Here is a 25,671-nt window from a genome sequence, read left to right as displayed (position 1 = left end):
TCTTTTAATAAACAAAAGGGTAATTCAATATATTACTCAGACTTTATTAGTGTTTCCATGATAATATTTTATCTATATATATAACACGTTACAAACTACAATTACATGGTTGTGACACTCAATTTCTGGATTTTAAGTATTGCAGTAAAAACTGCCTGCTTAGTTTAAAATTCAAATAGTTAATCAGATTCGGCAACTGCAGCCTCAAGAATTGTTTCAAAAGCAAATGGACTGAAAATGTACCCAGTGCCAGAGTAAAATTTACTTTGAAATTCCACCCTGAAAAGCAAGAAAAATTTATTAATACTTCCTCATGAACACCTAATTGACATATTGCCAAGCAGCCGCAAAACTTTTTAAATAGATAATTTTGGCTTAGTCATTCATAGCTTTTTCCATTTGACTACCTGAGATTAGATCCAAACACAGACAAATGTGCTGTTTTGCATTTGGGTAGACATAATTCTAACTCAACTTTTTACATTAAAGGTACTAACTTGCGCACCACGTTTTCAGATTTGGAAGATATAATTGATCTAGCGCTCAAGTTCTCGGGTCACTCCCATAAGGTTGCTAAAAAATCAAATACTGCTGGTCTTATTTGTCTTGTATAACACCTAGGTTCTCCCATTAATTGATTATTGTTCCCAAATATGGACCCCCCCCATCTTGAATCTGATTAATTAGTCTTACAGAAGGTTCAAAATACATTTTCGAAGCTACCCCATAATTTCAATTCATTGTTTGCTCCCTCCCGTTTAAAAGCCCTCCATATTGATAATGTTGAAACCATGCAGGCACTGGGTCAAGAAATTTTGCCTTTTACGTCACTTCTTTACCAACAGCCTTCAAGTAAACTTCTCTTGAATTTTTACGATTAACTATACCAGTACAACTCAAGGTCACAATTATATGTTAGCCAAACCGCGTGTTAACACCACTACTTGTCAGCATTCGTTTTCATTTAGTGATATTAACGACTGGAATGCCCTTCCCTCAGATGTCGTGCAGTTATCTAGTCACTCTTCCTTTTTTACTCGCTGTCACCCCATGGGTGTCTTATATTATCCTTTCTGGCCCACTGTATATATTTCTTTTGTAATTCTTAACCTAATTGTTTTTATTTTTATGTTTTTTCTTTTTGGTTATTGTATTATTGGACATTATTTTTGTACTATGTTCTGGATGCTTATGTACAAGCCTTATAGGTTTCTTAAAGGGAATATAACCTGCAAAGCAATATTCAAATTACCCTCTACCGTGGCGCCAAATATTTCTAAAACCAAAGGCAAGAGTGGCCAGAGCTGCAAACGTTGGTGTTCCACACCAAATACCTGAGGTTATATTCCCTTTAAGCAGTTGACATGATAAATAAATAAAGCTATTTTATTCTTGAGCTGAAAACCGAATGCCAAAAATAATTGCTTCAAGTGGACCAAACTTGTTAGAACATGATAAAGCCTGCTTCGAGAGCAATCTTGAACCATTTAACTGTCGAAATTGGCAGATTGGTTTCTAGTTAGAGAGCTCGAGAATAAATAGAACATGTGAAAATTAATCAAGAGTAGATTCAAGCATGCCAATGCAACTTGAATAGTTGATCAAGGCGATCTTGAGTACTCAAGAGCAGTCAAATGGAAAAGACTTCAAAGGACTTCAAACGGAGAGCTGTGGGGGGGTGTAAGTCCATTTAAAATAAGTTATTCAGTCACTTTTTCAAAGTTCCACTCTGATGAAGTTTCAGTGACGTTTTTAGAATTGACTACCAACACATCTGCCTTGAAAGTCCCTTTAAACAAAAAATAAATAAACTCACCAATGTAGACGTAAGGCATGGAGAAAAGCAGACAAGCCTTCCATGATTAGCAAAACTCCAATTGTAAGGACAGCCCACGCAGAAAATATTATGAATAGAATAATGCCTCCAGTCCATCCCTGGCTTTTCAGGCCAATTTCCATTACCATTGTCCACAGTACTTCAGATAGTTCTATAAACATTAATATAATCAAACTTATCAATGACAAATAGCTTATTTAAATAATGAATTTAGTAAGAAACATAAAAGCCTATAATAAGGTTCACATAAACAAAGGTCTGGCACAGTTCTGTGGCAGTAGAAATTAAATGGACCTTGGCTACTCTTTTAGTAGTGGAAATGGTGTCAGACTTACGGGCATGTGCTAAGCTGAGAGCCCACAGTCGCAAATAAGATGCAGTGTGAGAGATTGAACCCAGGCAATATTCAATTGTATGAATGGATTGGTGGATAAAAATATCGCCAAAATCAAATTCTTCATGTTCATCTCCATGCGTGCCTTTAGAAGCAGCACCATCTTGATTGTGAACAACTTCTCCTTCTTCAGCGTTGGTTTCATTGGCATTCATCTAAAAAGGGATACACGAGTAATTATCAAAACTAATAAGGCTGATAGAAAAGAAAATTTATCCAAATTGATTCTAACCATTGTAGGGCGGGCCAACCACTGTCGACGGAGGATGAATGGCTTAACAAATAACATCCAAGGAATGCATAATACTGCTCCGATTACTAAAATGGCTTGGAGGCCTTTCTATTTAAACAAAAAACCACAAATTATTGAAAATGATTTTTACACTAAGTTGAAAATGGCACCACACAACACTAGGTCATAATGGCATGTGATACAATGTCAAGTTCCAATTAACAGGTGACATTGAGATCGCGTTGTAAGTAAGCAGGAAAGCACTTAAATAAAATACACTATTTACTAGGAGTTTTGAGAATTAAGCATGTCCCACAGCATGACAAAGTCTATCTCAGTTAAAACTAAAATCCAAACCCTGTACCACACTTGTGTCTTTTAGAGGCGGACTGTGTTCAAACAGGCTTTTGATCATGGACCTGAAACTGACTACCTTATAAGCCCGAAAAAGTTTTAAAGAGCGATAAGTACATATTTTGGACTTTAGTCAGGATGCCCACTGTAATTTACCCCTGAGACACCTACTTAACCATAAAAAGGTGAAAATACTGATAAAATAAATTTCAACAATATTTAATAAAATTTAATTAATTTAATTAAATGGCTATAAAATTGTTTATTTATTTATGATTATAAAGTGTAAAACATTTTAGTTCCGTTTTAGAATTATTTATTAATATATGCCATTTTAAAAATCTAATTTAGTTTTTGATTTATATATTACATGTTTTTTAGTTAGTTAGTGAAGCAGACCTTTAAAGTATAGAGTTTGACATGAAGCAAAGATAGAGGAATAATCAGTGGCGTAGCTAGGGGGGCGGTCCGCCCCGGATGCCACCCTTTAGGTGTGATTTGGGGGTGACACCCTACCGTGAAAACAATAAAAACTTACAAACTAGAGATTAGTAAGTAGCACACCATGATATCCGCCCCAGGTGTCACCCATCCCTTACCAAAAATTAAGTGGTCTAAGAACTTGGTTTTAAGTTTGTATTTGAGACAAATACTAACTAAATACTAACTATAAGCATACTTAAAAACCACTTATTACCAACAAAACCATACTGCCAACTTAATATCAACTTATTACCCCTTTAACTAGTTTATTGAAAAATGCTGACAACTTAAAACCAACTTAATGCCAACTTAAATGTGTATGCCAACTAAATACAAACTAAAAGCCAATTTATTTTTTGTAGGGGTGTGCAAAATATTTGGTCAGACCAAATAATTCGATCGAATACCAAATCGAATATTCGATTCGTTGAATCGAATAGCGCTTGGAAAAGTTCGCGAATAATCGAATTTTTTGATCAAATAGTCGAATATTCGAAAAGATAGGGAAAAAGTATTTGGTATTTTCAAATAGTTTGCAAACTGGTCGAATAACCGCGGGTTTTTTTTCTAATTTGTGTAAGTTCAAGGCCTTCCCAGGAGAGCGTAGTGAAATTTCCGAACTAGTCCTTATTTCTGGCACCTCTCTTTAGGCCGCAGCGCCAAGGACCATATAAAGAGATAACTCGCGTGTTCTCTTTTGTTATGGAATTTTCTAGAAGAGCAAAGTAAAATTAAAATTGAGTCTAAAACGTAAACCAAATCCAAAACAAAACTAAAAACCGGGAGGAAAGTTGAAGTAAGTAACTTTATGGGTGATTTTTCTGTTTAGAATTTTTGAGTTAACTAAATTAATAATTATTGATTAAAATTAATATAAATGCAATTTTTTAATTTGTAACAAAAGATTTGCTCCCTCGCGTTTTACATATATTTAAAAACTTGAAACTTTAATTAAGTGTTTACAAACTATGAAGTATGTGGCCTGTCCTTTGATTTTAATTGTAGTTAGTAGTTACTAAAGGTTAAAAGTCGCTAGAGTGGTACCTAGGGTATTAGCCTAGTTAACTATTATTATTATTTTGCCATGGTACCCCATTAAAATATGTATGGTAATTGATAAGTTGATATGCACTATATTTTTGTAGGTTACGATTAACTCATTTTGATCAAATCGAAAAAATTGTTCGAAGGAAGGTTGAAAATAAAGACATTTTGTACAACAATTAGAATTAATTTGAATGGTAAGTTAGAGTTTACCACAGTGGCGTAATATAAAATTCTGGGCCCGCCTGCAGCCGGAGACAATGGACCCCTTCAGTGTTTTTTATTAAGAGCCTTAGAGAAAGCTAAGTAAAATTAAAAATTTAAAAGACCATCTATTAGGACGGGCCCGTCTTTAAACCACTGATTTACCAAGTTCGCCCAGGGAACTTTGTTTTAGGCTATACTGTATTTGTTTTAATATTTTACTATTTTCAAGTAAAACAAAGTGATTTCAATTACTTTTTTTTGACAAATATGCAAACTATTTGGCTATTTGAAAACCAAATACGTCGAATAATTTGATATTCGAAATACTATTTGGTATTTGATCAGTTAACTGGTCAAAATTTTTGCCCTAAAAATATTCGACCAAATTATTTGACGTTATAAATATTCGATTTGGTATTTGCCGTGCTTTGAAAAAAATATTTGATATTAGATTTGATCCCCAAAAAATGGTATTTGCACACCTCTAATTTTTTGGTAAGGGATGCTAGCTACACCACTGGGAATAATTGAGTATTTGTGTTACACATGAAATCAGTAAATGCATTTAATACCTGTCCGGAGTACATTGGAGCAAGATAGCAAGGTTTTTCAGGATAGCTGAAGAGAAACATGTTTATGAGCAAAATCAGTAGACTTCTAGCACAACCTGCATCGCTGGCATCAGTATGAACCCATTTGGCGAAAATCAATAGCACCAAATATCCAAAAATGAAAACCAGAAAGATAACTTGTGGAATGAACTCGCAGAAAATATTAAGAGGTCTTCGAAAGTATCTAAAATAATTTAATTTAGTCTTATGAATATCAATGAATGTTTTTAAAATAAAAACTAAATTATTATTATTTATTAAATAAATTTTTAATAAGGAAATCCCCTATTAAAAATTTATTTTACATGGAACCTTACAGTTTCAACTTTAAATTGTGCAGAGAATGCAGAGGCATAAGCTTTTAAGTGCCTCACTAAAATGCAAACCACATTTTGAGCGAGGCAACATCTAACATGGCAGTGTAATAAAATCAAAATATTTAGAAAAAGTAACGTACGTGTGATTCCAAAAGCTTAAAGATACTCCAAAGAGCATCTGTGTGACACCAAGTACAATGGAAACTTTCATTTTGTAGGAATTTAAAAATAAAATTTTGTTAGCTGCTAGTTGCCATACCTTAAGAAAAATAAGCAAAATATAAATAATTCTAAAATCCAACATCGCATTATAAAATCTTACAGGGTCAATTCCAAAAGGATATGGATTTCCGTAGTAAGTACCGTTTGGATCAAGTAACATCAGTTTTTCAATTTTTTCACCTTCTTTAAATTTAATTTGCCACGATGATCCAAATACATTGAAAGATTTTGAGAAAATATCATTATAGATCAATCCAGTATATATAGAAAATGTTCCCATTAACAAGATGATATATCTTCCATTAAAAAATGTGTTCCAGATCTAAAAAGAGGTATATATTATGAAATATTCCAAGAAAAAGGTCGGCATTGCTAAAGAGGATAGAGGTGTTTTGCCACCAAAAATTTAAATCTTTATTCTATGCAACACTGCTGGGTTTTTGGTCATGTATCTCTCGTGTATGAAGAGAAGAATTAAACTTTATTCCCACTATGTTATTAGCATTGTCTTATTTGTGTTAATTCAAGGTGCCAAAGTGGCAAGATTAGTGCACCAACAACTTTCAAAAAAACTTCTCAACTGTGGAAGGCAAAGGGAGGGTTAAGTAGTTGGTCCAAGGTACTATTGTCTATGCACAGGGCTGTGCAGAGGGGGGGGGGGGGGAGCAGGAGTGGCAAAATCCCCGGGGCCCGTTTGAAAAGGGCCCACGAGGGGGGCCCAAAGCTGTAGGGCCCATCGAAGAAGCTCAAGGGGGGGGTGCAAATCAAGATAACTTGGTAGAAGTTTTCAGGGCTCAAGGCGGGGGGTGAAAATCGAAGGGGCCCACGGGTAAGTTTGCCCCGGGCCCCAGGATACCTCTGCACGGCCCTGTCTATGCACTATTTGGCATCTCCTCACAGAGCACAAGTACGTACAAACAAAAATAGCTAACAAATTATTACTTAAATAAGAAAAAAAAATTAAAACCGAATAGAAAAGGTGTCAATGTATATTATGGGCCTGTATCAAGTCAACTGGTGCAGTTAGAAAAATTGGGCCGCAACGCAAAATTAGAAAATGAGCCCACTTTTTTACTCACGCTATTGACAGTTCACCTGTCATGGCGGATGGCTGAGCCCTAATGCTAATTTTCATGTATTGTAATGAGATACTTTACTTCATTGTCAGTTTTTTGTGATGCAAGTCCTTTTTCCTTTAAAACCATCCACAGTGCAAACAGAGCCATGAGAAGTCCATGACCGCAGTCTCCAAACATCACAGCAAATAAAAATGGGAATGTAATGACCGTGTAAGGAGCTATAATTGAAAACCAAAGTATATATTTTATAACATTAATGTATTTTACCACAGAAAAAAGTGAGAATTGGGCTTCAATATTTAATTAAAAGAAATAGTAAAACGAAGAAAGATGCGTAAGGCCTGGTTGGATTTGTGAAAGGGGCACACTAAGTAAGGTGTCTAATGCAGTGAGTCCCTGGTAAGAATAAATTGCAGAAATACCTATCAGCCCCTTTAACAGTGGTGTAAAAAACAGCCTCCCAGCTAGGCCATTACCCCCCCAAGAAAGTCAGGATTCTGGAAGAAATCATAAAAAATGACCCCAAACTAGTTTCGCAGGTGGACCACAAAAGCCCTAATTACATCATGGAGGGACAGTTAAGAAAGGTACTTAACTTCAGCAGACTATAAAATCCCCATATTTATAAGCAAGCAAGTTGGGGTGGTGGAGTGGTTAGCACTTTCGCCTCCCAGCAAGAGGAGCTAGGTTCGATTCCAGCTTGCGGAACTGGAATAAAACATGGAACAACTCCTGTGAAGAGTTTGCAAATACTCTTCCCACTGGTTGAACGAAATCCCCACCCTCTTCGGTTTCCCTTTCCATAAAAACTTGAGGTTTATGGCATAAATTAGTTTCCACCTACACCGTACAAACCGGCTACCTAAATTAAAGGCAATAAAAGTAGCCATAGGAATTGGGCCTAGGATCATGCCTTGGGTATTACCCTAGCTGATTATTGTAAGCCAACTGAATATACAGGGTGTTTCGAACAGGGTGGTATGAGCGAAGACCTACGGGTTCTACACAAAATTACATGACATTTTTTTGATTTGGGTTGCCGTTTAGAAGTTACGAAACACTTGATGTACGGATGACCCCTAATTTTACGATATTTTTAATAAAAAAATCAACGTAATCAAATCGTTTCATTCATGACTCTCCGCACGCGCCCAAAATAGTATTTCGCTAAAAGGTGTTTGTTGATGAAAAAAAACTGTGTGATGTCGTTGTTCATTTAATACGATTTTTCTGCAAAATCTGGCTTTGAGAATCAAAAAACCATTAAATGTATAAAATACAATTGTACGATTTTTCATAATTATTTCAAACTTTCAATTGCACTAGTGGTTTTCGGGAGAAGATAGTAGAAAGTAAAACAATATACCAGTTTCAATAATCATAGTCAACATAACTTTGCGGTGAAAGTAAAGTTGGCACGTGTTTAATTCTATCATCTTGGCCAGCCGAGAGTCCGAGACCCACGCTCATCAAAAGTTTTCGAAGCACATGAATTTTACATTCATTTTCAAAACTTTACGTTTACGCGCTACTCACAGCGAAATATTATTTTGAGCGCGTGCTGAAAGCCATAAATTAAATGTGTTATTTACGTTGATTATTTTATTAAAAATATCGTAAAATTAGGGGTCATCCGTACATCAAGTGTTTCATAACTTCTTAACGGCGGCCAAAATCGAAAAAATGCCATAGAACATTTTCGACTCAAAATTACATGTAGAGCCGGTCTTCGCTCATACCACCCTTTTCGAAACACCCTGTATATTAAATAAAAAAAACATACCTGGATTCACTTCACGATAAGCAGCAACTCCATAAGCATCAACAATGTTTTGGAAACCTCGCGTGAACTTGTTTGTACGATTATAAGTAGGAGGAGTTTCCTTAGTATCCATGCGATTAAGAATAGAGGGTACACTACTTCCACTTCTCTCCTAAAATTAATTACTGTGCTTTAAAATGGTTTTCCAGTCTTTATGTACGAAGGTGCAAGAGCAGCTTTCAAATCCTTAATCTAAAACAAAACATTTTAGAGCTTACAGTTCCTCTACGTAAAGCAAGTTGTATTTTATCCAAATCAGAGACAGCACACCAGCATTCAGCAATAAGACATTTTTGAGTAACATCCAAATTGAAGAAGTTCAGAGTGTGATAGATAGCCTTTATTTTCCTAACTTTAACAAACCAGTTTTTAATATTCTTTGCGGCTGCAACTAATACACGATGGCGATGATCTTGTGTTTGTTTCAACACCTATGATTAAATAAATATGGGTAAACATTAAAACTGTCTGCTTTCTCTAACAAATAACTTACTATGTTTAAATCTTCAATACGAGTCATGACACCATTAGACATCTCTCGACGGTCTGCAGGTGTTTCTGGACATGGGTACAGTGTAGCTCTGAATCTGAATAATTATTCAATTATTAAATCACCTGTGTCATATTTTGTCTAATGACGTTCCTTAAATATCTCCTTGCGTAACAATTTTTTTTTACTCCCTTCTACCTCTCAATAAAAAGTAACAACTGGTGATTTCACTTATAATAAAAACATTATTAGTTTCATTTTCTAGTAGAGCTATAAAACTAAACTTGGTCAAAAGGACTACTATATCCATAACTTATTCAGAGGAAATAAAAGATATTCCATGCCAGAAATCACAGCATCGGGGGATCTTTACCAAAGTGTTCCCAACATCCCACCAAAAAGTATAAAATATTAATTGTTGTGATTGTATGCCAAGCATTTTCCTATACTAATTTTAAAAGTTGGATATGTTCAACCCGCAATAACTTACCCCTCACAAATTTTCTTTACTCGAGTCTTAAGTTGCTCCCCTTGGAAAAAGATGATAAACACAGACTTAAAAACTTGATCTCCCTAAATAGAGATAACTTAAAATTAATAGGAATTGAAGAACAAGCCGTTGCATTTTGAAGACAACTAGATTTGAACGAGTCTTTTAAAAGACTGTATACAAGAGCGATATTTACATAACACAAATAATTAAAGAGGATAATTTTTTAAGCCAAGGAATCTTGATAATAAAAAAATCAACAGTAGTGTTTTAAATATTTAAAAATATTTCAAATTTAAATATATAATTATTAACTAAAGTAATTTAATTATGACAGATGCCAGTGGATAAAGCTATGCCCAAGGGAAATTAGAAAGATATAAACAAAAATTAAATAAGATTAGATAATCCAATCCAATTCACGCCCAAGAGGGCAATTTTTCAGCATCTCTGTGAGTACTGAAATCATGTGCAGTGGAATCCAATGACTGAAATTATTTCTCATGCTTCAATTATTACAGTGCTATTTAAATTAATTGATTTATCATTCATATTTTTTTTCTAAAGGGATTTTTATAAATTTTTGAACTTACAGTAACTGGATCTTCCAATGGTGCATCTATTTCCGCTTGACGAAGAAAGGCATTACCCCTACAAACACGCCACAGCATTCTCTCAAACGCTGGGAGTCTTTCACGAAGGATAACACCAGATACAAATCTAAAAAAATAAATTAATTAATTTATAAATTTAAAGAATTAAGTTTCCTTATTAAACTGTCTACAATATAGGTCATTATATTCCCTTTTAGTCCATGTTTTTCACAAATTACTTAATTTCAATGAGATATTACTTTTTGTATACCCAAGCTGCCCAGCAGCCACACCTGTAATAAAGCATGCAAAAAAATAAGTATAGGAGCAGCTCTAAGCAATAAAGAGCAGTAAATTGAGTAAATGAAGATTTAATTTCTTTCACTACACTTTTCAATTTGTCGCCATTTTGAGGGAGAGTCTAGGTATTCATGAATTCTATAGCTCATGCTAGAAAAAATTCCAGATACTGTAAAGTTTGTTTCCTAAAAATAAAAACTTTGCTATTGTTCTTATTTTCCAAGCGAAACTAAAATTATTTTGTATGGAAAAATTACTTTCAGACAAAAGTAAAATAGCCCCATCCGTAAAACTGTGGATGGCGAGTATTGCTTTTTTATGAACTATAATTTTGCGTGACAGTCTATCGTGTAGATTTTGTAGAGCGGGAAGGTCACTGGTTCAAATCCCAGCTGTAACTAGGCTAAAAATGTATTTAAATATTTAAAAGTTCTATAACATTTTTGTGACAAAACCATGGTTATTTTTATAAATTATTTAATTTTTTGTTCTCGATTTACAAATTCTCTTTCTATAGTAAAAAATATTCATCAAGATTTGAGCCATTTCATTAGAGAATAACCTACGCTATGACCACTACGCTGAAGGCCCAGCACTGCTTTAAAAAGACTATGTATTCGAATAATTAAATAAAGAATAGTAAAAACAACTTTAATTACACAGTAAAAACTTTAATAAGATTTAAAATTTTAAATCTTATTAAAGTATTATTATGTATGTATTCGAATGCTAACACTATCTTCAGAGCTTTGATTCTCTAGTATTTGGCAAAACTCTTGTTCATGGAAAAGGGGTTATTATGGATTTTCACATTGCTGATATGGGTCTGTAATCTGCTTATTCGTACATCAAACTCTTGACCCTGAATAAAGCACTTGCAACAAATTTAGTTTGTAGTGATAGGCTGAAATAAATTGACAGAAAAGTTTAATTGTTCAATAAAACATGGGCAAAAAGATGCTAATTCTTTTTTAAAACTCAAATAAAAGGTCATTGTGAACCATATTGCTTTATTTTTTAGACTAATATAATAAAAAAGAAACGAAAGATCGTAAATATGTACCATAAAAGAAATAATTCATATTACTGTTCCAATACAAATATTTTCTTATTTTTCGTACATTTAAAATGATAGTAAGAAATAAACTTTTACACCGTGATTTCAGTTTACTGAAAGCACTACCATTAAAAACCTACCCAAGTTGAGCCGGAGTTGAATGAAGTTCATGAGCAACCAAAGACTTTTGGATATTCTCAGTCTCCATTGCTGAATGCTCTTGCTAAACAATATAAACAAATAATCATGGCAGCACTAATTTTCCCACAGATTAATTTCCAGATTTTTATTGTACATGTATGTTTGGTATGCAGTAAATAAACTTATTATTTTTATTTCTTCGCAGAAGTAGAACATTGTTTAAAACCTTTACTGTTTTATTTAAGCTAAATTAAATGGAATACAACCTACTTCAAAGAAAAAAGGGAATATGCTATAGCTACATCTAGTTCTAGTCTTTGGAACTATTAACTTTAAGTGCGAGACAATTATGTAAATAAAATTACAAATGGCGCTGTGAGCAGAACCATGGTTTCCCCATAAAGGGAAACTTATAACAACTTCGTAAACATTTTATGTAATTACAAATATTAAAAAAATATATATTATGTTTATATATGGCATATTATAATTTATAACTGGAGTAACACCCCTACAAGAAAAAATAGGCACATCATAACAAAGTTTAGTTAAATTTTTTCCCAAATTAGCAATACTCAGATTCATTGATTTTATTGATGTTCTATGCCAGTTTCTTGATAAATTGATAAATAATTTGAGTGGATCGGTAATGTAAATTAAAAATAAAAATTAATCCCTTACCAAAAAATAAGTTGGATTTTTAGTTTGTATTTAGTTGGTATACCCATTTTAGTTGATATTAAGTTGGTTTTTAGTAGGCTCAAGTTGTCAGCATATTTCAATAAACAAGTTAAAGGGGTAATAATTTGTAATTAAGTTGGTGGGAAAATACTTTTTTCTTTAAGTTGGTTTTTAGTTAATATTTAGTTGGTATTTGTCTCAAATACAAACTTAAAATCAACTTTAAGTAGTTCCTAGACAACTTATTTTTTGGTAAGGGATTTTAAATACTATTTAAAAATATTTAGTTTGCTCTTCATTGACAATACGACACAACCTAGTTTTGCAGGTTTTCATAAATACAGTTAAGTAGAATAGGTGATTTAAATCAATGAAGTTTAAAAAAAAAAAATCAGACATTCCTTGAAATACTTCAACACAGTTATTTTCACTTTGGTGCTACCACCCTATACAAACCTGAATTTAAAGTTGCTAGCTGACTTGGGCCAAACGTGGTGCCTCAGGCATTAGCCTAGGTAATTATTACTATTTTTATTATTATTATTATAATTATATCAAAAGCTATAAAAAACATTATACACTGTTGACATCAACTATTTCATGTCCTGGTCAAGGCAACTAGCTACAGTCAGGAGCCAATGACCAGGAGTCCTAAGCAGTTGCCGAGTTGAATGGTCCCCGGCATCAGCAACGTAAAAACCTGTTTCCCTCGGCTCTCACTTCTCCTCCCTTCCCCTCAAAATTATCTCTGTCGTTCTCTTGGTTTCCCGATTTCGCCCTCTGGCGGCCGCGGGTGGAAGCGATTTGTTTAACTTAATCGATATTTTTAATAACTCGTAGCTTTTCATTACAAATTTATGACAAGCTAGATGGCTAGGATTATTAAAATATGCAATTAATTTTGTACTATAGATTCGAGATCTTAAACTTTCAGAGGCACATTTATCGTGATCTGTTAGTAAATACACGTGTGTGGTCAGGAGCAAACGAGTGACAATAAAAAAGAAAAATAGAAAAAACCCGGCATTCCAACCAATATCCGGTCTTACTAGGTAGGGCTCTACATGAATAGGGCCAGGAGAGAGTCCAAGAAACTCATTCAAAAACTGGTTTTCTTTTCTGCGTTAGTTCCCTACCAAAATATTTTATATCTGGCTCGGCTCAAAAATCGGAGGCAGCAATTGGGGGGGGGGGGGGGGCACACTTTTAAAGAGAAAAGGCACGTAGATCGTCGCTGACGCGACCTTTTAAAAGCACCCGCTTGAGGACACCTGGTCATCGGCTCCTGTTACAGATCGTATTCAGAATATTTAATAAAGCAGGTTTCACGGTAAAATGATTTTGATTAGAGGGTCAAACTATCAAAAAGCTTGGTAAATTAATAGCGATCTTAGAAGAGACAAAAACATTGACAATCTCTGAAGATTTTAGATTCTACAGATTCAAAACAATTTTTAGATTAAATACAATGTTTTTCCAACATTAAGTAGCATAGAGTATGCAACCTACAAGCCTGTACTCTGGAAAGTTTCACTGAGAATGTGAAAGAAACTAAGCAGCAAGAAAAAGTGACTCATCAAAAATTATTAGCTAAATTAATTATCCCATTTAGATGTAACAAAGGTAATTCAAAGATAAGGGTTGAAAAGCTCCACAAAAATTACTAATATACAGTTGTCCTGGATGTTGAAATCATACCAAGATTTAAAATTTTTTATGACTCATTAAACCAGGCATGGTTATAGGGGGTGGACCAATGGGCAGGTGCTCACCCAAAAATTTCTGATTTATATAAACTACCATTCAATTCCCTCCCTCTCCCCCTATTTTTTTTCTGAAGTTTGGGCCCACCTAAGAAAAATTTTCTAGAACCACGCCTGCATTGAACCTCGTAGACTAATTAAAAGATCGATTTATTAGGCGTTTTCATAAATTAAAATAAGAAAAATGTCTAAGTATAAGAAAGTTTTTCTCAGCCTCACAAGCATTTTTAAAAAAACACTCTTGTAAAAGCGCTAATGGGCATCCATTTACAGAATTTTTAAGCAATAGCCTTTTTTTGTTCATAAGCAGGTGTGTGCCACAGAAACTTCTCAATCAAGAATATATTCAGTAATTTCAGGTACCTAAGAATACAAGGCAAATGGCATATAGTCTCTGGTACCAATATATCATACATCATCTGCTTTTTATTTATCATGACACTGATAAGAATTAAACCTTGTTTACATTTTGTTATTAAAAATCTGATAAACTTTCACTATGAAGGATGTAATGGTGGTAGCAGAGTCTTTTATACTCTTGCTCCAATCTCTTAGGTAGGCTCACCAGTAGGCCAGAATTTATCCTTGATTAAGAGATTGTGTGGAATTTTTGGTTTCTAAATTTTGTTTACTACATTATTTCATATTTTTACAGCATTTAGATTTTATACCTTTGCCAGTTTCAAATTACAATTTACATACTTTAATTTTTTAGAGATTTAAAAAAATAACAAGTAAGCTACAATTTTATATCTAGATACTCAACTTCATTCTTGCCTCATTAGCCTCAACCACATAGCACTTCCAATGCGAGAAATGCTATACTCACGTCATTGTTTTTACTCTTTAACAAAGGCATTCTTAACCAAGGCAAAGGGGTAAACTGTTGATAAAATATGTACCCTAAAAAAAACTCACTCCAAATGAAACAAAGGGTTAAGTTTTGCCAAATCTTTCAAAATACAGAAAACTGCCACCAGTTCCGGCACACCCCCGCCCCTCCTAGTCCCAAATTACTACTCTACTAGTTAGGGTCCCCATATGAACAATATAAATTTTTGATCAGATAGAATTATATGTACTTTGCTTTGTGAAAAGCTGAAATTTTTATATTGAATTTGCATCCTGCAAGATATCTTGCAATATTATGACCAGTAATACGGAATTTCAGAAAAGGCAGACGGGTGACATTTTAGGCTAGTGCACATACTACCTTCAGGTTCCATACCACTGGGGCAGTGAAAATATCATAACCAAGTAAAATCCCTTACCAAAAAATAAGTTGGATTTCAGTTTGTATTTAGTTTGTATACACATTATTAGTTGATATTGAGTTGGTATTAAGTAGGCTCAAGTTGTCAGCATATTTCAAGTTACTATTAAAGGGGTAATAAGTTGTTATTCAGTTGGTAGGAAAATACTGCTTTTGCTAAGTTTATAATTAATTGGTTTTTAGTAGTCAGGAAGTTACATAATATTTTTAAGTTGGATTTTAGATGTTTCCCAAGTAGGATTTAAGTTGCTTTTAAGTAGTTAAATGTAAAAGTTGATTCTGGTTTAGTTGGAAATAAGTTGATTATTTAAGAGGATTTAAGTTATTTTTAAGTAGGCATTTGTCCCAAATACAAACTGAAAACCAAGTTGAAAAATAAGTTGTCGTAAGTGGTTTTTAGCCAACTTATTTTTTGGTAAGGGATATGAAACTCAGTTCACAGGTAGAACTGCCATATTTTCACTCAATACTTTAAATCTACGGAAATGTTAAAAAAAATAGCACGCTTATTGTTTTAATATTTTTACATTCTAATTTCGGTGTGGTGGTGAGATTGTCTTAGTTTCGGAAAAAGTACTACAAACTAGAATACATTTTTCTTTTAAAAGAAAGCAAATACTATGCTACAAGTTAAGTGCTGTTATTTATAGTTAGTGCTGCCATGATTAAAATGAAAAAATGGGATGATTTGTCTTTTCAAAAATCTTTAGTTGCCTCAGACTATAGTAATAAATGGGTATCAGGAAAAGCACTTGCTTCCATTTAATATTTTGGACTAGAAACTAACAAATTACCAGCGCTACGTATAAGAGGTCTATCGCCCACATTCAGAGTGACATCTACAATAATGGAATGTCAATATTTCTTTGTTAGTCCAGTAACTTTAGACACATTTGCAAACTTGTGAACAATTGCAACAACGATGAATTTTTTAATTAAATTTTTTTAAGCTTAACACGTAAATGTCAAAAGTCCTCACCCTTTGGTTGAGAGCATACATCTTTATGGCAAGAAATAAAGGACTAAATTGTTTATGCAAATAAATAAGTTTGTATTAAATGCATTAAATTTAGAGCTAAATATCTTTCCAAAAATAAGGGACAAGCAATTTGCTATGAAAAAGGTCATATGAAAAATTATCATACAAGCAATTATTTTTTAGCCATATAGTTTATACTTGAAATAACAAAAATACAGCAAGTGCTCTCAGAAGTGAAATATTGAAACTGAGATTGCTTGTATAAGATAAACTAAGTAAAAACCACTTTTTCTACAATAAAATGTTTTTTTGCGGAATAAGTCGGTTTCAGTTAGTTTTTAACTTATTTTATGTACATGTTCCGCCTCATTAAACTAATAATTATTTCATGACAATTTGTCATGGGACTTTGAGGGAAACGCCTGGCCTTTAACCGAAATATTTTAGCTCCTTTTTCCTGCCATACAAAAGTATGCATAGACAATCCAATTATGAGGATTTTGGACACAATGTGTTGGGAAAAAATGAAAGTCTATGAAAAAATTTGGCTTGGTTGCAATATTTATGAAGCAAAGTTACTGCTAGCTATAACAGACAAAGGAAAACTTTACAATCTTGATTACAAAACAAATAGCTCATACTACTTTTGCTGGTAATAGGAACATTTTGAAAAGACAAAATTCCACAGATCACATAAGCGTACATAGTATATAATATTGTTTAGTGGTACACAAAGAGAAATCAATTACACAACTTCGGTATGCTTCATTCTTTAGTTTGGATTTTTTAAATATGGTTATCCACCAGTAGTGGTGTAGCTAAGTGTGTGTTGTCGCCAAAATGGTCATCCTATCAGAGCTTACAAAACTTTTGTATTCAATACTTTGCATTAATCTTCATCAGTTGCGCAATTGGTACGCACCAAGAAGTTATATATGGATAAACTAAGGCTCCGTAGAAATGAGCAGGGGTTGATTGTAAGACATTACAAGACATTACAATGTATTTTTAAATTTATTGGCTACCTAGCTAATGTTTTGGAAGAATAATTTGAAGTACACTAGGAAATTTAACTCAACAACTAATAGCAGATCTCTGAAATGAAATATTATCTTGCTATTGATTCTCTGTTACACTAGGTACTTTCACAATCAGTTCACCGGCTCTGGGAATGACTATTACAACCATTAACTCCTAATAATCCCTTTTGGGCAAAGAAATATCTAACTACGACCAGAAACTCAATGGTTTAAAAAGACCAACTATTAATAATACAAATTAGTGACCTTCACCTTCACAACATTTTTATTGTAACATATTTTTGATATTTTCGTGGATATGAAAAGGCCTAAAAAGGCTCAAAATAATTTTGCAAAAGAACATGTCTAGCTGATTATTATAATTATAATATCACTATAGTGACATCTGGTAAATTATTTTTTTTTTTAATTTCATAAAGTTTAAATCAAACAGCTTCAAAAGAGAAAAAATAGTATTACGGATGAGAACTAAATGTGAAATTTCAGATGAAAAAACCAAACCAATTTAAGAGTAACACATTTTACCTAAATGCCAATATAAGTACCAAAAATGCAAACACACCAAGTACCAGCAGTGCTTAAGCGTGATTTCTCTAAACACTTGCTAAACAGTACTACAATAATGTGTACTTTTTCTAAAATTATAAATACTGTTAAAATGTATCGCTGAAAGTTTGAAGCAAGTAGTAAAAGTGACCGAAGTCAAACGTTAGAGAAAAAGACAAAAGGAAATTAAGGTAACAAAGGGAAGGATAAAAGTCTCACCCTAATTTGAGAGCTTGTCCACCGGCTTTAAGCCCTTCTTCTCCCAACAGAGTTATGTTTTCTTCTTGAACGCTCGGATCGTGCATCTGAACACGATTAGAATCCGCCTGATAAACAAATTTTCTCATCGTAAAAAGAAAAAGCATGCAGGCCCAAAATGATTCATAGCAAAACATCAGGCAGAACATAATTGCATGCTAAAACTAAATCTAGTGCTAGAGACTATGCATATGTACTAGTACCTCTCTCTAATTCAAAATCACTACAGCAATTTCATAAAGATTTCAGCTAATCAGATTTTGGCGTTAAAACTAATTAACGTGAAATTGACAATTCTAAATTGTAATATTAAGAACTAATAATTTATTAATATTAGTACTATTAATACTATAGTAGATTTTTAACCGCATAAGAAAAAAATAGTAAATTATTTCTTCTAAAATGATTTGGCTTGCAAATGTATTTTTTAACAAAAGAGATTATTTTTAGTATTTAAGCTATATTTGGCTACAAGAATATTGGTAGAAATATTTGTAGATGGTTGGATTAACACAGGGGATAAGCAATTTAATTATATTTGCAGGTATACACATAAAATGAACATTAAGCACTGTACCCAAGAATGGACGAATAAATTAATTTTCAACAATAGCTTACATAGCGTGGATATTTTGGTAGCTAGCAAACGGTAATAATTTGGGCCAAACATCAGTTAATTTTTTTAGCTGTATTTTTTTTAACAGGCAGACAAATAAAATAATAGTTTATATTATAATTTTTTAACCCAACTACTCTTAAATTTCCATTAATAACCACATTTACTTTAAATATAATATGGTAGTATGTCTGATTTTTCTTAGTTTTGAAATATGATACCGATTCAAAGATACTTGGAGGGTTTTGTGAGGACTAATGATTTTAGGGTATGATTCTGCTTGGCATTTTAGAAATTAGGGACGATTTTTCAAAGTAATTTAGATTTTAGAACCTGCTTTTTACCACAATTTGTGGTCTCCAATCACAATACATATAAAGAACACTTAATTTACATAGGTTAATGTACCGATGTTTTTGAATAGTATTAACCATAATGCTTTGCAGGATTTTAACTATTCATCCCACTGAATTTCAGTGTCTCATATTCCCCCCCCCTGGGGTTCCATGGAAGGGTCACAGGGGTTCCGAGAATTCGCAGCGCAGCCATCTTTGTTTTTGTCAAGTCTTTTAAGATAAGTAAAAAAATGAGTTGGGGTTCCGCCAGAATTAGGTGGATAATTTAGGGTTCCATAGCAAAAAAAAAAAAAAAATTGGGAACCGCTGGCCTAGCAAATTACGTGTACAGAGAAACTCACGGGTAGGAACATTCTCAGTGGGCGCTGACAATGGCTCCAGTCAGCACCGATTCTATCTTACCATGGGTGGACAAATGGCACTCAGCCTTCCTAGCGAGGGGTGGCAAGGAGTTAGTTTTATCAGGTTTTACCCCCAAATTCCAAAAAAGGTTATACAACCTAACTAAACTTAGTCCTTGCCGCCCCTTGCTAGGAAGGCTTGTGGAAGCTACTCAGTATACTCTAAGCGCACCCTACCAAACAAGAGGGGTTATACTGCCTTTGAAATATCTAATTAAATCTAATTAAGGCTATAGCTTAGAGCTAAAAAAAAACATTGTTTTTAGGAAATTAAGGGGAAAAACCATACCAATATAATATAACAAATTCTGTTTATGCACACACATTCTAGAAACATTTTGCTGGTCAAAGGGATCACTCAGAATAGGCTTTCTCAATACTAGTGAGAATATACATGGCCCAAATGATGTAGCATGCTTTTATGAACAGTCTTTTGAAAAAAGATCTATAAATATTATATAAAATGCCTCTTCTCATATAGTTTATGTTAAACACAGTGATGAAATTACAAAACTTAAAGCTGGAAAATTTTCAATTCAAAATAATGTTAAACACCAACATTTTCAAAAAAACTTATAACTTGAAAATTCAAAAATAAAAAGGGCCAATTATACATACATGTACAATAAAACATTTATCTCACACACTAGAGAGAGAAATATGGTAAAGCAAATAAGAGGCCTAACATTTATCAACATTAATTACGAAATTAAGTACAAATAAAATACTGATGGCAGAAGTGTATAATATATTTTAATTGAGTAAAGTAATTATTTCACCGTCCTGCAAATGTTATTCGCTTGAAACCTGTACCTTCGCAAGCTCTTAATGATTTTTTGAAATGCTTTTTGCAAAGAAATACGGCAAAAACATCATACAGCAAGTTTTTAAAACAATTACATCAGGAATTTATTAACTAATTATTATGTATGCCTATGCAGTGTAATTTTAACATTTTACATGGTTAAGAACAATTTCACGGCAATTCACCCAATGACAACCATGGGTCAAGCGATTTTTTTTAAATTTTGAACACTGTTTGGTCAGTTTTAGGAATGACTAAGTCTGAGTTTTTAGCTAAAAGTTCTTAGTAGTTATTGAAAAACGCCATTACAACCATTAGCCCCGGTTTTTCATGTGGCGCGTTTACGTAATTCACCCCCCTTGAATAAAAGTTGAATACCTTTCTGTCTAACCATTAGAAATCAATGCGAATTCAGTTTCTAGGGTAAATTGGGGTACAGAACGCAGTAATCGTGTTAATAGTTTTGTAGATAGAAAAGGTTATGAGTTAAAGGCGAAAAAGTAGACAATATTGTGGTTTTCAGGGGTATCAATGGAAAGCTCCGCACGTAATCTCTCTAGGTATTTCTTAAAATGTTAACTTATCACATTTCCACATCATCTTATAGTCAAGCACGTATATAAGGGGGGGTTTAGGGGGTTCAAACCCCCCCCTTAGGAGTCGATTCCTTTCTTACGAAAGGAGCGCAACATTAAATGTATTAAAAAAACTTCGTTTGATACACGTTCGGAAATGTCATTGTCACTCGTCCCGAGTCTAGCCAGTACTTTAAATATGCGTTATTGCTAACGAAAAATTTCGCGCTCGCGATTTAATCTGGTTGTCTTATAACCCGTCCCACCCCTTAGACTTTCTATATCTACGTGCTTGCTTATAGTGTTTTGTACGTTACCCCTGAAAACCACAATATTTTCTACTTTTTCAACTTTAACTAATAACCTTTTCTATCTACAAAAATATTAACACGATTACTGCGTTCTGTACCCCAATTTACCCTAGAAACTGATTTCGCATTGATTTCTAATGGTTAGACAGAAAGATATTCAACTTTTATTCAAGGGGGGCGAATTACGTAAACGCGCCACATGAAAAACCGGGGCTAATGGATGTAAGGGCGTATTTCAATAACTACCAAGAATTTTTAGCTAAAAACTCAGACTTAGTCATTCCTAATACTGACCAAACAGTGTTCAAAATTTTAAAAAAATCGCTTGACCCATGGTAACTGCCGTGGAATGGCTCTTAAGAAAAGTAATATGCGCTGTAAATTTCGAGTCGTGATGCAGTTGGTGGGAAATTCATGCCCAATTAAATACGCATCGAGCCTGTGATGGTACATTTCATATTTATGACCTAGATGGATACTTCTCCCATAAGGATATATTATCTGTGAAGGTACGTTTCATATTTATCACTTCTCTCGTAAGGGATATATTATAAACTTCTGATCATGTGTATATTACTTTTAAGGAAGTTTAAATGGAGGTTTCGTTTAAATTATTATGTCTATGAAGAACTTTAGAGGTCAAAGATAATTTTTGACCAAAACTCTTCCTCCATGTGTACTCCTTAGAATAAAATACACAAAAATCCTTTAAAAAACCCTAAGACTAAAAGCTATATGGTACTGGTTCAATTAATCATTAAGTAACAAAAAAATTAACATTTCCAACTAATATACACCAATTTTAACCATAAGACCAACATACCGGCAAACATTAACTGAAAAACCCATTATTCGTTGTCATTTACAGATATATGTTTTTCCGACTTAAAATTCATTTAAAAAATAGTAGAGCTTATTAAAATAAACAGCTATTTTGTAATTTTGCACCAGTACCAAGTATGTATGTAATGCGGAATTCTAAAACTGTGCTGATTAAAAATTAAGGAGGCAAAATATCAACACACCAACGCATGTCTGATTATTTTTATTAATTTTTTTGGATACTTTAAACGATCCTGAACATTTCTGTGTTAAAATTATTTTGCGGAAATTTAAATTTGTGGAAACATTAATTTTGTAAAATTAACGTTTCTTAGAGTTACCTTTCGCCAAAGTTTGGCCCGCTTCATTGTTGTAGGTGAACTAGGATGCGCGATGGGCTTAACAGGAATAAATATGCAATAAAAGTAAAGCATTGTCCAATTTTTATTTGTGGAAATGGATAAACTAGCGTAAATTAAATATTAGTAAAACTTTTTACATGGCCACGCTCTTCTGCAAAATTTTGTTAAACTGCCCGCATACCCTCTGCAAATTATAGTAAAGCACCTATCTCCAAACACAATACGAGTGTAAAATAGTATCGTGGAAAAAAACAAAAATTAAATAATAAACGAAGTGTTGGAGCCTGATGGCATAGCAACCTATAGGACATATTACCAAGAAAAAATAGAAATTTTTTGTGTACCTTACTATACCACAAACAGAGAAGTAACGCTAGAAAACATTAATTTTGGTTAATTTTCAAAAATTAATATCTCCACAAATTTCCGCAAAATAATTTTGACTCAAAAATGTTCAGTTTCGTCTAAAGTATCCAAAAATAAAAAATAAAAAAATCGGACATGCATCAGTTGGTGTGTTGATATTCTCCCAAAAAGGAATATTTGAAAGTATAAATAAAAAAATATACAGAATTGTTACTAACAACTATTTAACATATTCTCTCTCATGAACTTAAAAATTAAATGCCAAATGAAAAAAATCCTTACCTCATCGAAAAATGCTTGAGTTTTTCGCAAAATATGCTTCAATTCTGTCAACTCCAAAAAGGTCTTCTTTAAAGCTTCAGCATTAGTATTGACTTCTTTCAGCTCGTTTTCAAGTTTTTCAAATGTGGCCTAAGCTCAAAAAATATTTATTATAAAAGTGTGCTAGAAAAAAACACTAAAGTAGGATACATTAAGTAATGATGACATGATATTCGCAGGTTATATAAAAATTAATGCACATACCTCAAGGTCTATCATTTCTCGTGGTTGTGGAGCTTCTGGATTATCTCCAATATCAAACATGGGTATAGCATCCTTTTTAATTTCTTTCTCCAAGTATCCTGATATGAAATAAACACATTATTACTGCTATTTAAAATTAGATAATGATTTTCATGTAGCTGTTTATGTTTTCTGACACATTTGGGCAAAATATATAATAAAAATGTATTGAAAGTTCTATTTTAGCGAAACAACCGTTACGTTATAATCTAGTCACAATCCCACTTACGTAATTTCCTTTCCATTTCATCGCATCTACGAACTTCATTTACAAATTTCCTCTGGAATGCATTCACATCCGGATTTAACTAAAAATAAACATGAATTCAACAATGAAAGAGTTTAGTTATTTTATGAAAACCTGTATTAATTAGTACCCAATTCTTGAAATATACGTGAAAATTTAATGTATTTATAAAAATTGTCATAAAAATATTTTTTAATGTGCATTAGACAGAAAATATATCTCAACTATTTCATTGGCAATACAGGGTTGCCCCAAAATTTTCTCATTCAAATTCCCTGACTATTCCCTGACCATTTTAAGAGATTTTCCCTGACTTATTAAGGCCAAAATTTTTCTTTTATATTTTACTTTTATCAGAAGTTAATAAATTTAGATGGACTTATATTTCAGTAAAAAGGTTATTGCAATGTTGAAAAAATTAGGAAAACTTTCAAGGAAATAAATTATAATCGTGGAATTTGTCATACATCTAGAGTTACATTACCTTTAAAAAGTGCCCAAATAAAATTGAATTCCCTGACTTTTCCCCGGATTTTTACAAATTCTTAAAAATCCCTGACATTTCCCTGACGTGTGGCAACCCTGCAGTAGAATTACTACCAACTTGCCTATATGATACCCGGCTTGTTTTTCCAGTTGGTATTTGTCAGTAAAACATTCTTTAGAAGACTGACTTAAGTTATACCCAAACTGACCAATTTTGAGTTTGGAATTTCTTTCTTTAAAAGGTGGTGCTATTAAGTTATACGTTGAGAAGACTCGTTTTAGACAATATAGCTGTCCTGAAAACCTTTTGTCTATTTTGGTTCTAAATCAAGACAAAAGGGGGCTCTGGAAAGGGTCAATGGCTGCCAGCGATTACCGTATTCCCTTCCCCTAAAAAGGCTGCGAGCAGTTATTGTATTGTTGATATAATTTTCTACCAATAGCTCATCCTATTGTACATTCATCACTTAAATGTAACTTAGCCTGTAAGAGAAAAACATTTAAAAACCACAAAAAAAGCTACTGTGAGAAACGTCTAATATTCAGAAGCCACCTAAAAGTCGGAAACAGTACAAATTTCATAAACCAAAAAGGGCTCAAAATGTAGTTGACTCTTTTAATGGTATTTTCATTGAAACTCAACTTTATTTTTTTAACTGAGTCATTTTCAATATTGGGCTCCAGACAGAAGCCTGGTATTTACAGTTATGTAATGCTATGGCCCCTGCACAAATTAGTCCAATGTTTTCTACATTAACTAGAGACAAAATGTCGAATATATCTTGGAAAACTTATCAGTAATGAAAATAAGAGTACCGTATACTACTTACATCTCTGAATTGCACAAGGCCCAGCTCACCCAATTCTGAAACACAGGCATATGCAGCTTCTGACTGCAAAAATAATTGACTGAGAGTCATTTCTTCACTCCGGAACAACGACCCCATAGCTACTAATCTTTGGGTGACTGAAATAAATTCGAAATAACTGTTAATAATAAAATAAAATTAAAGTTAAATAATTAATACCGGTAGTTAGACTTCTACACCCCTCAAAGTACGTCCAATTCTATACACGAACAAGAGGGCAGTTACCAAAAATCACGAGTTTTTTCCGCAACAGAGAAGTAACCATAGTAACCATGGAGTAAGAAAATTCGATATATACTAATTAATACAAAATGGTGTCTGCCAAAGACCATAGACACCAAAACCAAATAAGACTAAAAAACACCATAAATCCATAAATCATGTCCAAATTCCAGTAAATTGTTGTACGATTCTGAAACGAATTTATGATTTCCATGAGGCAATCGTGATTGAGTTCACACGGCTAGAGTGGTTTGTCTAACAAGCTCTCTGAGTCTGCTGGAACTTTGGGAACACCGTTACGGAAAGTTCATCCTTGTTTTCAACTCATTTGACGATGCTAAGTAGTGCGACGTTGATTTCTACTCGGTTATATTAGTCATGAGCCAGGTAATTTAGATAACACGACCCTCAGTCCTTAGCTTGTCGATTAACTGCGTAAGGTATCTAGATTAATTC

The 25,671-nt window shown here is 33.3% G+C and overlaps 1 protein-coding gene across 4 annotated transcripts; it reads right to left on the bottom strand.

Moving 5' to 3' along the window:
- Nucleotides 1-23: 23 nt before the first annotated feature.
- On the bottom strand, nucleotides 24-25,237 carry Vha100-1 (V-type ATPase subunit a family protein Vha100-1). Of its 4 annotated transcripts, none has more exons than XM_090171240.1 (19): nucleotides 25,153-25,237; nucleotides 24,955-25,091; nucleotides 23,621-23,699; nucleotides 23,353-23,450; nucleotides 23,110-23,238; nucleotides 18,175-18,281; nucleotides 10,176-10,302; nucleotides 9,583-9,665; nucleotides 9,096-9,189; nucleotides 8,821-9,033; nucleotides 8,564-8,714; nucleotides 6,859-6,998; nucleotides 5,802-6,023; nucleotides 5,620-5,738; nucleotides 5,124-5,346; nucleotides 2,464-2,571; nucleotides 2,173-2,386; nucleotides 1,817-1,988; nucleotides 24-279 (listed from the first exon to the last, which is right to left on the bottom strand). In XM_090171240.1, exons 2-19 carry the CDS (start codon nucleotides 25,069-25,071, stop codon nucleotides 180-182), a joined length of 2,496 nt encoding a protein of 831 aa, XP_090027366.1. In that variant the 5' UTR covers nucleotides 25,072-25,091; nucleotides 25,153-25,237; the 3' UTR covers nucleotides 24-179. The 4 variants fall into 4 exon arrangements, with proteins under 4 accessions (XP_090027366.1, XP_090027367.1, XP_090027368.1 ...); XM_090171241.1 differs by having other exon boundaries at nucleotides 18,175-18,260; XM_090171242.1 differs by lacking the exon at nucleotides 18,175-18,281 and adding an exon at nucleotides 11,673-11,755.
- Nucleotides 25,238-25,671: the final 434 nt, after the last annotated feature.

This window comes from Leiobunum rupestre, chromosome 4 (genome assembly GCF_980474605.1).
Source record: "Leiobunum rupestre chromosome 4, qqLeiRupe1.1.hap1, whole genome shotgun sequence".
In the NCBI taxonomy this organism is placed as follows: Eukaryota; Metazoa; Arthropoda; class Arachnida; order Opiliones; family Sclerosomatidae; genus Leiobunum; species Leiobunum rupestre.
The sequence above is the reverse complement of the archived record's forward strand: the minus strand, read 5'-3'. Positions and strand labels throughout refer to the sequence as shown.